Genomic DNA, 12,745 nt, shown 5'->3' with positions numbered 1-12,745 from the left:
TCTTCCTTTTATGTTTTTAACGATTTGGATTTTTATTGGGGGTAAGTATAATAAAGACTTTTTAGGCCTAAGGGTAAAAAAGAAAAAGGTGATTCCAGATTTCATCCTTCCTGGGAAAGTTCAAAGTTCAAGTGTACTATCTTTGACCCAGTGTTGTTCTGCAGAATGACTTGCTCTTAGAAGAGTTTTGTTGCTCTCGTTGTTTTAGAGGATTTTGCTTTGTTTTGTTGTTATTGTTGTTCAGTGATGTTCTGACCTGGATTGTCGAGACATGTGAGGCTTGATGGGGCTATATTGTTGGATCAGATGAGATACTGTGTGGGAAAGTCATTGAGCAGGTGGGAAGTGCTGTTTAATCCTTCTAACAGGAGAGGCTCATGGTGGTACTGAGAAAATGTAAAAAGCAGCAAAACAGGTTAGTAGAGCCAAAGAATAGCAAATGTCTCCTTCTGTCACCATGTGAGCATTTTAATCAAATGACCTGCCTCATGCAGCTTTATTTTGCATCGAGATATTCTATATCCTCAAAATATTTCTCCAGTGGTGGTAATGAATTGCATTGCCCTCTCCGTTGTAAGAGCGTGGGTATTCTGCTGCGGAGCCATATGGTTCCCATTTATTTTAATGTGTCTTTGACATCAGGAGAATTGCTGAGACAGCAGAGGAAAGTGCTTACAACTTGGACTGCAGCCAGAACTGCGAATATTTATGTTTAGTAATGACTACCTTTTTTTCCCAATTAAAGAAACGGTATAGTCTTAGGATGGTATCCATGTTGAGATTTTAATAAAGTGAGAGTTTAAGTTTATATATTTTGGAAATAGCTGTTACTTTAGTAGCAGAGAAATGTATTTCTTAAGCATGAAGTTTTAGGGTTTAATTGCACATATGAGAGATTAAAGGAACAAGCTGGGAAGTAGGTGGTACTTATTTTCTCACTGATAATAAAGAAACACACTTTTTGCTTGGTTTAACAGCAATACCAAGATAGTAGTCTGCATATGTAATGCTTTCCATCTGTGATTCCTAAGGCTTTTAACAAAGATAATTATTTCTGATAATACTCCTGTGAGGTAGATAAACATAATTCTGAAAATACTAATGACTGAGAAATGAAGGTGCCCATTAATCTAATCTGTATAATGGAGATCAGCAAGTTTAGAATTCAGATTTTGATTTAAGTACATTATCTAACAATTTACTATTTTCCAGGTATCAGGATAGGATAATATTTTCTCTAATTCATTAGTAATACTGTATGCTTATAATAAAGAAGCATTCTTTAAAAATGAGAAGACAGTAAAGACCTCAGTAATAATGAATGTTCCATATGTAAATGTTAATATCAGCTCTGTTGAAATCTTAGGTTCCTTGTAAAATTTTAATGTTATCTAAAAGAATATACATAGTGTGAACAGAGAAAAGAGGTGATAATAATGTTGATCACAATTCTGTGAAATTGTTCTCACTAGTAATAAGGTCAGATGGCGAGTTGAATATATGGAACAGGAAAGAAATTTCCCAACTTCCAGTCTGTTTGGGGCAGAACTGAACAGAATGCAGGGCCCAGATTTAGCAGAACACTTTAATATTATACTGTCTTTCGAATATTTTGCTTAAGGATTTTAATGTGCAAACTTTAAGTGATGTATCATATAAACACACAATTTATCATATAAAGACCAGAAGGAAGACTTCATGTCAAATATAGAATTAAAACTCCAAGATTCGTGATGCCTAGTACTATTTGATGGATGAATTGATGAAAAAGGAAAATTAGAATGAAACTTGGTAGATCGCTCAGTTAGTGGTGCTATTTTAATCTACGGTTTAATCTAAATTTCTTTTAGTTTAACAATTCACCATCCCCAGTATTAACTGCATTTGATGTTGATGGCTAGCGCTTTCTAAGTCACATCACATTTTCAGTGGAACAGCAGTTTAATGTAAGCAGGAGAGGGTCAGTGCTAAGTCAACTATATATTAAGATTATATAAAAGAGAGAACATGATTTCTTTTTAAAATTTTGTTCTTTCCATTTTTAAAACAATTTTATTGGAGTATAGTTGATTTACAATGTTGTATTAGTTTCAGGAATACAGCAAAGTGAATCAGTTATACATATACATATATCCATTCTTTTTCAGATTCTTTTTCCATATAGGTTATTACAGAATATTGAGTAGAGTTCCCTGTGCTGTACACTAGGTCCTTACTAGTTTCTCCCAATTTTTTAATATCAAGTTTATAACTCCAAACTATTGTATTTATCCCTTTTGTCCTAACAAGTATGAGAACAAAATGACCTCCTCCCTATTCTTTTAGATCACTCACAAGAATTAGGGGGAAAGTGCAGGGGGCACCTTTAATAAATAAAAATGTGTGAATGAAAAACAGCTAGTTCTGAGAAATGACCAACCACTCCTTGTGAGTTAATCATCTTAATTATTTATGACATCAAAGCTGGAAAGTCGAAGCTTGCACTTAATTTTTATATGCCGCTTTCTGAATTTACATCAAAATCCTGGGCAATAAACCTTATTTTTTTTCAAGCTGAGTACTGCAAGTAGATGATTACACTATTAAACCACCCCTATAATTGCAGTGTGCTGAGTGGCCTGGGCTGTAGCTGTCAGGAGAGACTCAGGAGAGAGCTGGTTCCCTCCACGCAGATCTCGTGCTTGCTTGTGTGGACGTAGCTGACAGACTCAGTGGATGACGACGTGACATGAATGTTCATCATCCAAAACAAAGCTTTAGCCTCAAGGGTCATCTTTTTATATTATTTCTCTTCTTGTTAATTTTTTTTTGCTTAAATGCATATACAATATTTTTACATATCTTGATAGAAAATGTATTATCACACAGTCTTATGTGAGAGGGTTTTTTGTTTTGTTTTTGTAAACTAAGGATTTAACCCAAAGGGTCTCATCTTGAATTATTTCACTCAGAAGCTGCAATGAACAAAAGACATTATTGGTCTCAAAAGTAATCCATTGGTGAATATTTTCATCTTGTTATAGGATGGTAAATACTTATGGTTAAACTACCTAATCTTGTCTACAAATTATAAACCTAGTCCTCTACAGAAGGACTGACATCAGAATGAAGACGACTGGTTCTTATGTATGTCTATCATATTTTATATTCTCCAGTCTATTTGCTGCTTTACTAATACATAAATTGGTTGGTTGGTTCGAGATGGGGAAGAATGGCATTTAGGAGCTGGAGAGACAGATGCGCTACAATTTGAAAAGCATTTAGAGCTATCATTCACACTGTAGGAAACCAAATACAAATTGAGACTTGATAACTTGAGCATCACTTCAAGTCGGAGCTACTCTTCCTTGATTTTTGCTTTTGAATGCTGCTTTCATAGAAATAAAGTCAGTAGTAAAAGAAAAACAAGCCGCTGGTTTGCTCTTTGATGGATTCTGACATTTTCTTACACTTACTGACTGTCTCAGTTCTGATGAAATTTTGGGAAATGCAAAGCACTTCAATTCCAAAATATTGGGAATACCCCAATATTGTCTCTAACATGTTCAGTGTTTGGGAAAGTCTCTTTCTTTCCTTTGTGATTGTTTTTGCCTGCGTTATATCCTTCATAACTGAGTATAAAGTAACATACTGAGTATAAAATACCATGACATTGATTTGGCCATCACTTTATGTTACATACTTAGGGTAATTTGGATTTTGTTCATGATTGGAAGGAAAATATTCCCAATTAGTCTTTACTTTCATTTTGCCTCTCATTTACCCATGCCTTAAGATATTTCCTTCTTATCAGTCTTTTGGAATTGCTCCCACTAAAATGATTTACTGCGGCCCTAAGTACCTTACTTGAGCAAAGTAACAAAATAAACACAACTGGGGCAAATATATTTGAGAAACTTGAGAATGTGACCTAAAGGAATAAAAGGGGACCATTAGAACAAGGAGGGATTGCTTTTGATAGCAAAATTGCCTTCATATTCAAAGGAACTACTCCTATGTTTCTTGGTTACTAGATCCATTTTCACTCCTTACTTGTGGTTAAGATTTGAGACCGTGTGTGTGACACCATGATCAAGAGGGGCCAACCTTGACAATCACGTCAAGCTGGAGAAGATGTGAAAATATGATCACAGGAAATTTTCAGAAGTCACTTGTGAAGACTGAGGACATTTTTTTTTAGTCTTAATAATTTTAAACATTGGAAAGTGATTTAATATCTAAGCTGTTATGCTAATTTCTATGCAAAATACTTTCTGATGAAACTGGATTTTCTGTTTGAAAGCTAGTTTTCATGCATGATTTCGTAACTGATTTGATCTTGATTTGTTCTTCAAAAGGTAAGAAACAACATGCATACTTTCAGAGCCCCTGACTAATTTGGTCTGTATGATGCAAAAACACAAGTTTTTATTGCCCAGGATTTACCAAGATAAACAAATTAATTTCAGCAATCTTACTTTGCTTCTACAGAATTTCCTCCAAATAAATGAAAAATAGACTCAAAATATTGACTTACAAATCACCTGGTATTTTCCTTTTGAGCATAGCGCATAGAAGTATGCTATTAACTTCAGACCCAAATGGTAGAGTTAATATTTTCCACAATTTACCCCTTGTTTAGCATCAGACTGGACCATAAACTCTCAACCTCCACGTGCCAACTTTAGTGCCAAAATACATAGTTCTGTTTACTGCTTTCTGCCTTTCCAGCTATACCAGGGCTTTGCTGATAGCTGTTGACACTAAATGAGCCAGGTGTGCCTTAGGAGGGTAACTAGATTGCTGCTCAAGCATTGGCCCCAGAGTGGCTGCACTATGGCTTCCATTTTTTCTTAAGTTATTTTATTGAAGTGTAGTTGATTTACAATGCTGTGTTAATTTCTGCTATACAACAAAGTGATTCAGTTATACATGTATATATATATATTCCTTTTCATATTCTTTTCCATTATGGTTTATCGCAGGATACTGAATATAGTTCCCTGTGTTCTACAGTAGGACCTTGTTGTTTATCCATTCTATATATAGTAGTTTGCATCTGCTAATCCCAAGTGGCTTCCATTTTTAATCCACTCTGATCATGAACTCTTTATTATAATGTATGGTACAGCTTACTTTATTTTATCTACTTACATTCTGACCCTGCCATTGTGAATTAGTCAGTTTCTCAACTCTCTTCTTCACTTATTTTTAAAAGCATTTTTTAAGGTTGGGTAGCTTCTTCAGATGGCTAATGTCAGTTACTCTGTGCTTTTTATTCCTTTAATTTACAAGGGTCAATATTATCTCCATAATATGTGATCATTTTACAGCAACATCAGTATGCCCTGTTGGACCACCATAATGGTGGTCCCAAAAGCTGTGTCCTGGGCAGGATATATAGTACTGTTGCATTTAGACACTTCTGCTTCAGGATGGTAATGGTGAATGGGATAAAAGAAGAGGAGCTGAGAGGCAACAAAAACTTAGCCTTGTGTATGAAAACAGACTAGTTCTTTTTCAAAGCAGTAATGAAAGCCACCTTCTCCCTCTTCTTTCTTCTTGCTCTTGACCTCACGGTAGTAAAATGAACCCCTGAACTCTGTAGAGACACAAAGTTGAGTTCAATCATTCTGTAAAGGGCACAAATTACTAGGTAGATATATCAGGGAGGTTCCAGATTCCCTAAGGCAGTTGTGCTGAGTGAATTTAATCTGTTTTCCCCAGGCTTGAAGAACACAGACTCCTTTTTGATAACTTCATTCTGTGATGTTAGTCAAATCGGGGCCTGGAGACAGGAGATAGCCCACAAGAGCCCATTCTGGGACTCCAATTCAATCATCAGAAGAGAGACGTGAGTGGCTCCTAAGTTTAGGAAAGCCACACTTAAAATACCCTTCATTGGACTTCCCTGGTGGCACAGTGGTTGAGAGTTCGCCTGCCGATTCAGGGGACACCGGTTCGTGCCCCGGTCCGGGAAGATCCCACATGCCGCGGAGCGGCTAGGCCCGTGAGCCATGGCCGCTGAGCCTGCGCGTCCGGAGCCTGTGCTCTGCAACGGGAGAGGCCACAACAGTGAGAGGCCCGCATAACGCAAAAAAAAAAAAAAAAAAAAAAAAATATCCTTCATAAGGCTGATCTTGTGGCATTTCAAAGCCTTCCTCTTAAATATATCCCATAGGCTTTTTGATCATTGTTTCTACAGTGCTATTTATAACATGCAAGTGCTAAAACAAGTATAAGCACATGTTTGAATTATAAACCCTAGTGGATAGGAGGAAGCACTAATCCTAGTGCACTTTGACAGTGTTAGAAATGCCAAGAGCCCAGGTAAAGGGCTTCTGCTCTCTGCAACTATTGTCTTCTTCCAAGCCTTGGAAAAACATCTCTTAACTGTCTTTTGGGGAAAGTGTAATCTGGCTTTTTATGAAAGGATGGTACAATAGATTCATCCAGAAGGTTGAAGGATTTTTTTTTTTAAATAAATTTATTTTTGGCTGCGTTGGGTCTTCGTTGCTGCGCGCAGGCTTTCTCTAGTTGCGGCGAGCCGGGGCTACTCTTCAGTTCGGTGTGCAGGCTTCTCATTGTGGTGGCTTCTCTTGTTGCGGAGCATGGGCTCTAGGTGTGCAGACTTCATAAGTTGTGGCATGTGGGCTCAGTAGTTGTGGCGCCCAGCCTTATTTGCTCCGTGGCATGTGGGATCTTCCTGGACCAGGGCTTAAACCCATGTCCCCTGCATTGGTAGGCAGATTCTTAATCACTGCTCCACCAGGGAAGTCCATGAAGAATTCTTATAATCTAAAAATACAGGTACAAAATCTAAGTAAATTTTTTTAAAAGGAAATTTGTCTAGAGTACTATGAATTGTCTAAAAAATAAGTAATAAAATTATCAGAGGTGTTTATAGTAATTATTTTAAATGAGTACATTAAAATGTTTTTATTTCATTTGTAAATTATGGCCTTGAAAGATAATGTCTTCAGGGCATCATTTGTATGATGTAAATTAGGTTGAAAGTTATCACCCAAAAAGCAGAGTCTCTAGCCTGCTGTAAGGTGGTGACGGATGAGGCTGTCAGATAGGGTAGCAGATTACTGGGCAGATTATGGAATTTTGCTTTTTACAGTGATCTTTTACATTTTGACAAATTCTTCTCTGTTTTGAGATGATTTAAACATACAGTTATGAAGCAGATCAGAGCTTCTAAATCTAAGTTGAAAATTGTCACTGCTGCCAGGAGTACAAGTATTTTGCCGTGAACGTGTACATAAATAAATGGGAGAACTACGTACATGCTTGAAAGCATTTGCTTCCTGGCAATCTCTTCTGGAGAGGTAAAGCAATAAAGAGGAGAGAAAGTTGGGAAAGCTAAATTCTTGCCCAAATGTCCTCCTTCTCTTGCTCTGTAATCTTTGAGTCTGTTTCTTCTGTCTGAGTTTCTCATCACTGGAAGTGGAAGTTCCGTACAGGCAGGGATCACCATCTGTTTTTTTCACCAGTATGTCCAATCATTTAGAAAGTGCCTGGCATGTAGTAGGCCCTTGGTTTATATTTATCGAATAAGTAAATCCTTGAAATGAGATGTGTCATAGCACCTCTCTGTATTTGGCTTGAGAGTTTTATGGGGGAAAAATGAGATAAATGAACTTGAACCCCTTGAAAGAATATTCTTATATAAATCCAAAGTGATGCTGTATTCACTTTTCCTTCATTGCTTATACAGCCTTCCAAATAGAAATCATCTTTGGTCTACAAATAACAAATTTTGGGAGGATGTGGAGAAAAGGGAACCCTTGTACACTTTTGGTGGGAATGTAAATTGGTGCAGCTACTATGGAAAACAGTACAGAAGTTTCTCAAAAAAAAACTAAAAATAGAACTACCATATGAACTGGATATATATCCAAAAAAACCAAAAACACTAATTCGTAAAGATACATGCACCCCAATGTTTATAGCAGCTTTATTTATAATAGCCAAGGTATGGAAACATCCTAAGTGTCCATCAACAGATGAATGGATAAAGAAGCTGTGGTATATATATATGATGGAATACTAGTCAGCCATAAAAAAGGACAAAATGTTGCCATTTGCAGCAACATGGATGGACTTGGAGGGCATTATGCTAAGTGAAATAAGTCAGAGAAAGATAAATACCATATGATATCACTTGTATGTGGAATCTAAAAAATACAGCAAATTAGTGAATATAATATAAAAGAAGCAGACTCACAAATATAGAGAACAAACCAGTGATTGCCAGTGGGGAAGGGGGGAGGGACAATAAAAGGATGGGAGAGTGGGAGGTATAAACTATTGAGTGTAAAATGGGTGCAAGGATGTATTGTACAATGCAGGGAATATAGCCAATATTTTGAAATAACTGTAAATGGGAAGAAACCTTTAAAAAGTGTATAAAAATAAAACATTTTTTAAAAAGAGATATACACCCCCCCAAAAAAAAGTCATCTTTGGAGTCTGCAGCAGTTGACATCTACCAGAAGCAATGTGACACCAAATCTCAGCCTTGTTCAGCTCCCTTAGCATGACCTCAGCTCTCTACTGTGAAATGATGGTTAAAAGACTGGGCTCTTGAATAATGAATCCCAGTTTCACCACTAGTTATGTGACCTTGGCCATGTTATTTAACCTTTGGTGGATTGGTTTCCTCAAATGGAGACATGGGTAATTTCAACACAAGGAGTTATAAGGATAAGATGAGATAATTCATGTAGAGTTCTCTGCATAGTCCATAAATGTTAGCTCATATATGTATTTTTTTACGTCCAGGGAGTCCATTGTTTCTTTCTGTCTATTTCATTCATTTCTTTCTTCATGAAAGAGATAGCTCCAATTCTGTAAGACCGGGTTACTTCACTACAAAAGAAAAAGACTGGGCTAGATGATGTCTAGCATGTCTTCCAACTCCAAAAGGTCAGGATTATAACGTGTAGCTCTCTTTTCCCTCAAATACAGTGTGTATCTCAACGTTCCATCGTGCTCTGTGCATCTTGATTTCCCTGTAACTAGTAATAAAAGTTCTGATATATCTCATGACGTTTTCAATTTTCTCAGTGTATACTTGGATTAAAATCCCACTGTCTGTAATGTTATTTATTGGAGTTTTCATCAAATGAAAGCTTGGTTAGATTTAGGTTATAAAAATACCTAAATGGTGCCTTTGAGCCTTTTTTGGTGTACATTTTTACTGCTTTTTGGAATTTTCTAAAATTTAGAAACAGACATGTTTTTCATGCCAGATGCCTTCCATATCAAAATAAGAGCCAAAGCGTTTGTAGTATGTGTCTTTTCTGATTATAGTATGCTACGGCTCATGTGAAAACCATAAAAGTAAAACTTAAAAGGTTAGGGGAAATGAGAAATTAAATTGTGCCACTGATCCACAGACTACTGGCAACTTTCCTAAAAGTTTGCTTAGACTACCATTATAGAAGGACTTAAAAGTCTACTCTGCCACAGCTGGAAGAAAATAGAGGAAAGGAAAGAGAAATCGGTGCCAACTCTGAGAGACCACATTTTTAGTGTCTCCCAGCCAGAAAAGGTTGACCATAGATTGAAGATCATCGAGTGGCAATTTCTAATTCTTCGCCTCTTCTGAAGACTGCTGCCCTGGCTGTTCACTGAACTGTCTCTTTCCCTTTCAGCTTCCTCCATCCTTAAAAGGGAGAAGCGGCTGAGGACGAAGAATGTACATTTCAGTTGTGTCACCGTGTACTACTTCACCAGGAGGCAGGGCTTCACGAGCGTGCCCAGCCAAGGCGGCAGCACCCTGGGCATGTCTAGCCGTCACAACAGCGTGCGCCAGTACACCCTGGGCGAATTTGCCAGAGAGCAGGAGAGGCTTCACCGCGAGATGCTGAGAGAACACCTCAGGGAGGAAAAACTGAATTCTTTAAAGCTAAAGGTAAAAAAACCTTAGACGCTCACTTTTTTTTTTTTGCCAACCCCCCCATCCTTACCTCACTTTGGTTGCATTAACCATTTTCATATTTAGATCCACAGATTAAACTGGGCATTTTCCACAACAGACTGTCTGCTGAAGCTTTTTAAAAGCAAAAACAGTATGGTCGCCTGAAAACAGGGTGGAAAACTTACCTGACATTGTTTACTTATTCATCCTATGAATATTTCTTTAGATCCTAGACCCTGTGCTTGGGCTGGGACTATGTAGTATGAAACATAGATGTGATTCCTTTTCTCCTGGGACTTACGTATCAATAGGAAAGATAAATATTAATCATGTAGACAAAATAAAACCACATCTTCGTGAAGTGCTGTGAAGGGGAGTTGCAAGGTGCTATGAAAGTAAGTAACAGGGAATTGATGTGGTCCAGAGGTCAAGGAAGGTTTCCTCAAGGAAGTGATGGTTGAACTGAAATCTGCACAGATAGACAGGAAGTGTTGGCGAGAGTGGTTCAGGCGGCAGGGAGAGCTGGAGCTGCCTCATGGCAGGAGGAATCACGGTGAGCACACAGAGCTAGCATGGCTGGAGCAGAGTTGAAGAAAGTAGAATAATGCGGGGGGTGGTGGTGGTGGTTGGGCTTTGTAAGTCTGGTTGAGGCATTTGTTTCCTCTTCATCCTGATGCCATCAGAAGTCATACAGGAGTCCTAAGCATGGGGTTGGGGGTGGCAGGGTAATGTGATTCAGTTCATGCTATGATGTGAGGATAGTTTCGGGGCAGGGGCAGCCATGTTGGGGGAGCTTATGGAGTCAGACCAGGTAAGAGGCTATTATAGTGGTCCAGGAGAGAGATGATGGTAGGTTAGATTAGACTGATGGTAGAGAGAGGAAGAGAGATGGACAGAGGGAGTAATTTAGGAAATAAAATCGACAGTCCTTGATGATGGGTTGGATTAGGAAGGGAAAGAGGGGGACTGTCAAGAATGACTCCTGAATTTCTGGCTTGCAAAACTAAATGGGTTGTGGGTGATATTACTTTTCTCAATAACGAGGATATGACAAGGAATCCAGGAAGAGAAGCAGGTTCAGGCCGGGGGGTGCGGGCGGGCAGTGCCGTGGTGGTTATATAATGAGATCATTTTTGGAGATACTGCTTTTGAGAGGCTTTTGAGTTATCAAAGTGATGTCTGGGAGAGGTCCAGGTGGAGATAACTATTGTTGTGCCACCTTAGAGATTAAGTGGAGAGAAACACAGCTCAGAAAACGTTTTCCTCAACCGGAGACACTCTTTATGTTTGTATTGAGCCATCAGCCTATCAACATGTAGAAAGTGCTCTCCCATCATTATCTAATGAAAAAGGAAATCTTTCTTAGGAAATCCAGAGTGCTAAACATAAGGGATCACTGGTTAAATAGCAGAAGCACCATAAGCACATCTGTGTTACCTGTACCTTTAGTTTCCAGTATGAAGTCAGTTGGCAGAGGTGTGATGTGTGTTTCAAAACACCTTGTTTTTATGTATTTTGCAATGTATGCATGTGCTTTGTTCCCAATTTACAAGAAGGCAGTTGCTTAAATGAAGCTAGACACAACCTAGCCTAAAGTGTGCCTTATATTTTCTTTGGTGGTATTTTTGACAGATTTCAATGAAAGTCTCTTCAGATTTTTTGGTAGCCAGACACTGTTACTGTTGTCCTCCATGATTGCTTTGCATGTAGCCTAATTTAATGATAATGCTCAGATTTGCTTCTGAAATCCACCCTCTGCCTTTCTAACCCGCTGCAAACCAACTCTACCCCCTACCCAAAGGGTGAAGTCATTCTCCAGATTCAAATATTGGCAGAACAATAGTGATGGCTGCTCTTCATTAAGTGATTTTTATTTGCCAGGCATTTTATAAACATTATTTAACCCTAACAAAACCCCACTGGTAGGTAAATTATGAGACCATGTGTACAGCCAAAGAAGAAGAAGCACAAAGATGTTAAGTAACTGGCTCACTCAATAGAAAACTGGTTTTGTTATCCTGTTCCTTACTATTCTAAAATTAATTGATTATTCCCTATAGGCATTGGGAAAGACAATCTCTGTACCTATAGGGAGTTGTCCCTTTCTGGGGTTTGGTACTGTGTGCAGTGGTTTTTTAACAGCTGGGGGACTGTAATTCTATCTGAGAGAAGATTTATTGTGGTGACCTTTGAAGCACATTGTACATTCCATGACTATTAGGGGGAGCTACACACCTGCAGGGTCCTTCCTCCATACCAGGCAATGATATATTCTGATACTATAATTTGTATTCAGTTACTTCTACCCTTTTATTTTTAACAAGCTAAAGAAGAAGCAAAAAAGAGGCTTCTATTATTGATTTACTTTTGTCATTGTGCTTAGTTTTGGAAGTTGGGAAGACATTCATCCGAGTGGGTGTCATGTCTTGGTTTGTCATTGATAACCGAAAACATGCAGCTTTCCCTTTTGGTGAAGATATAAACAAAAGGCATTAGGACATCATCACTCCTTCCAAATGAATATCAAGCAAAAAGATAACGGGATTCTCAGGTGATCTGATCTAAGCCTCCCTATACTGAAAGTATTCAAAAACTCGGAAACACATGTCACATAAAACGAATGAAAGATCACGGCAATGTGGACTCACTGGCTAAAAAAAGCTGAGGGAAATTAATGAAGGAAAACATATATTTTAATTGTGATTCCTCTAGTGTATTAACTTTTATGAGTTTTTAAATATCATTGACTATGCTTGTCTAAGGTTTAACTACCCCAAATCTAACATTAGCTATCCAAAAACATTACCTATCCAAAAATTTCACTCTGATACTTGA

The 12,745-nt window shown here is 38.0% G+C and overlaps 1 protein-coding gene across 1 annotated transcript in view; it reads left to right on the top strand.

Annotated features, from left to right (window-relative positions):
- CSRNP3 (cysteine and serine rich nuclear protein 3) overlaps window positions 1-12,745 on the top strand; it is a 69,636-nt gene that overhangs the window by 41,223 nt on the left and 15,668 nt on the right. The window contains exon 2 of the mRNA XM_033860412.2: window positions 9,645-9,904. Within this exon, the coding sequence (XP_033716303.1) occupies window positions 9,645-9,904 (260 nt within the window). The remainder of the gene's footprint in view (window positions 1-9,644; window positions 9,905-12,745) is intronic.

Source organism: Tursiops truncatus, chromosome 7 (assembly GCF_011762595.2).
Source record: "Tursiops truncatus isolate mTurTru1 chromosome 7, mTurTru1.mat.Y, whole genome shotgun sequence".
Taxonomy (NCBI): domain Eukaryota; kingdom Metazoa; phylum Chordata; class Mammalia; order Artiodactyla; family Delphinidae; genus Tursiops; species Tursiops truncatus.
Note: the sequence above shows the minus strand (reverse complement) of the source record. Positions and strands in the feature narration are given on the sequence as shown.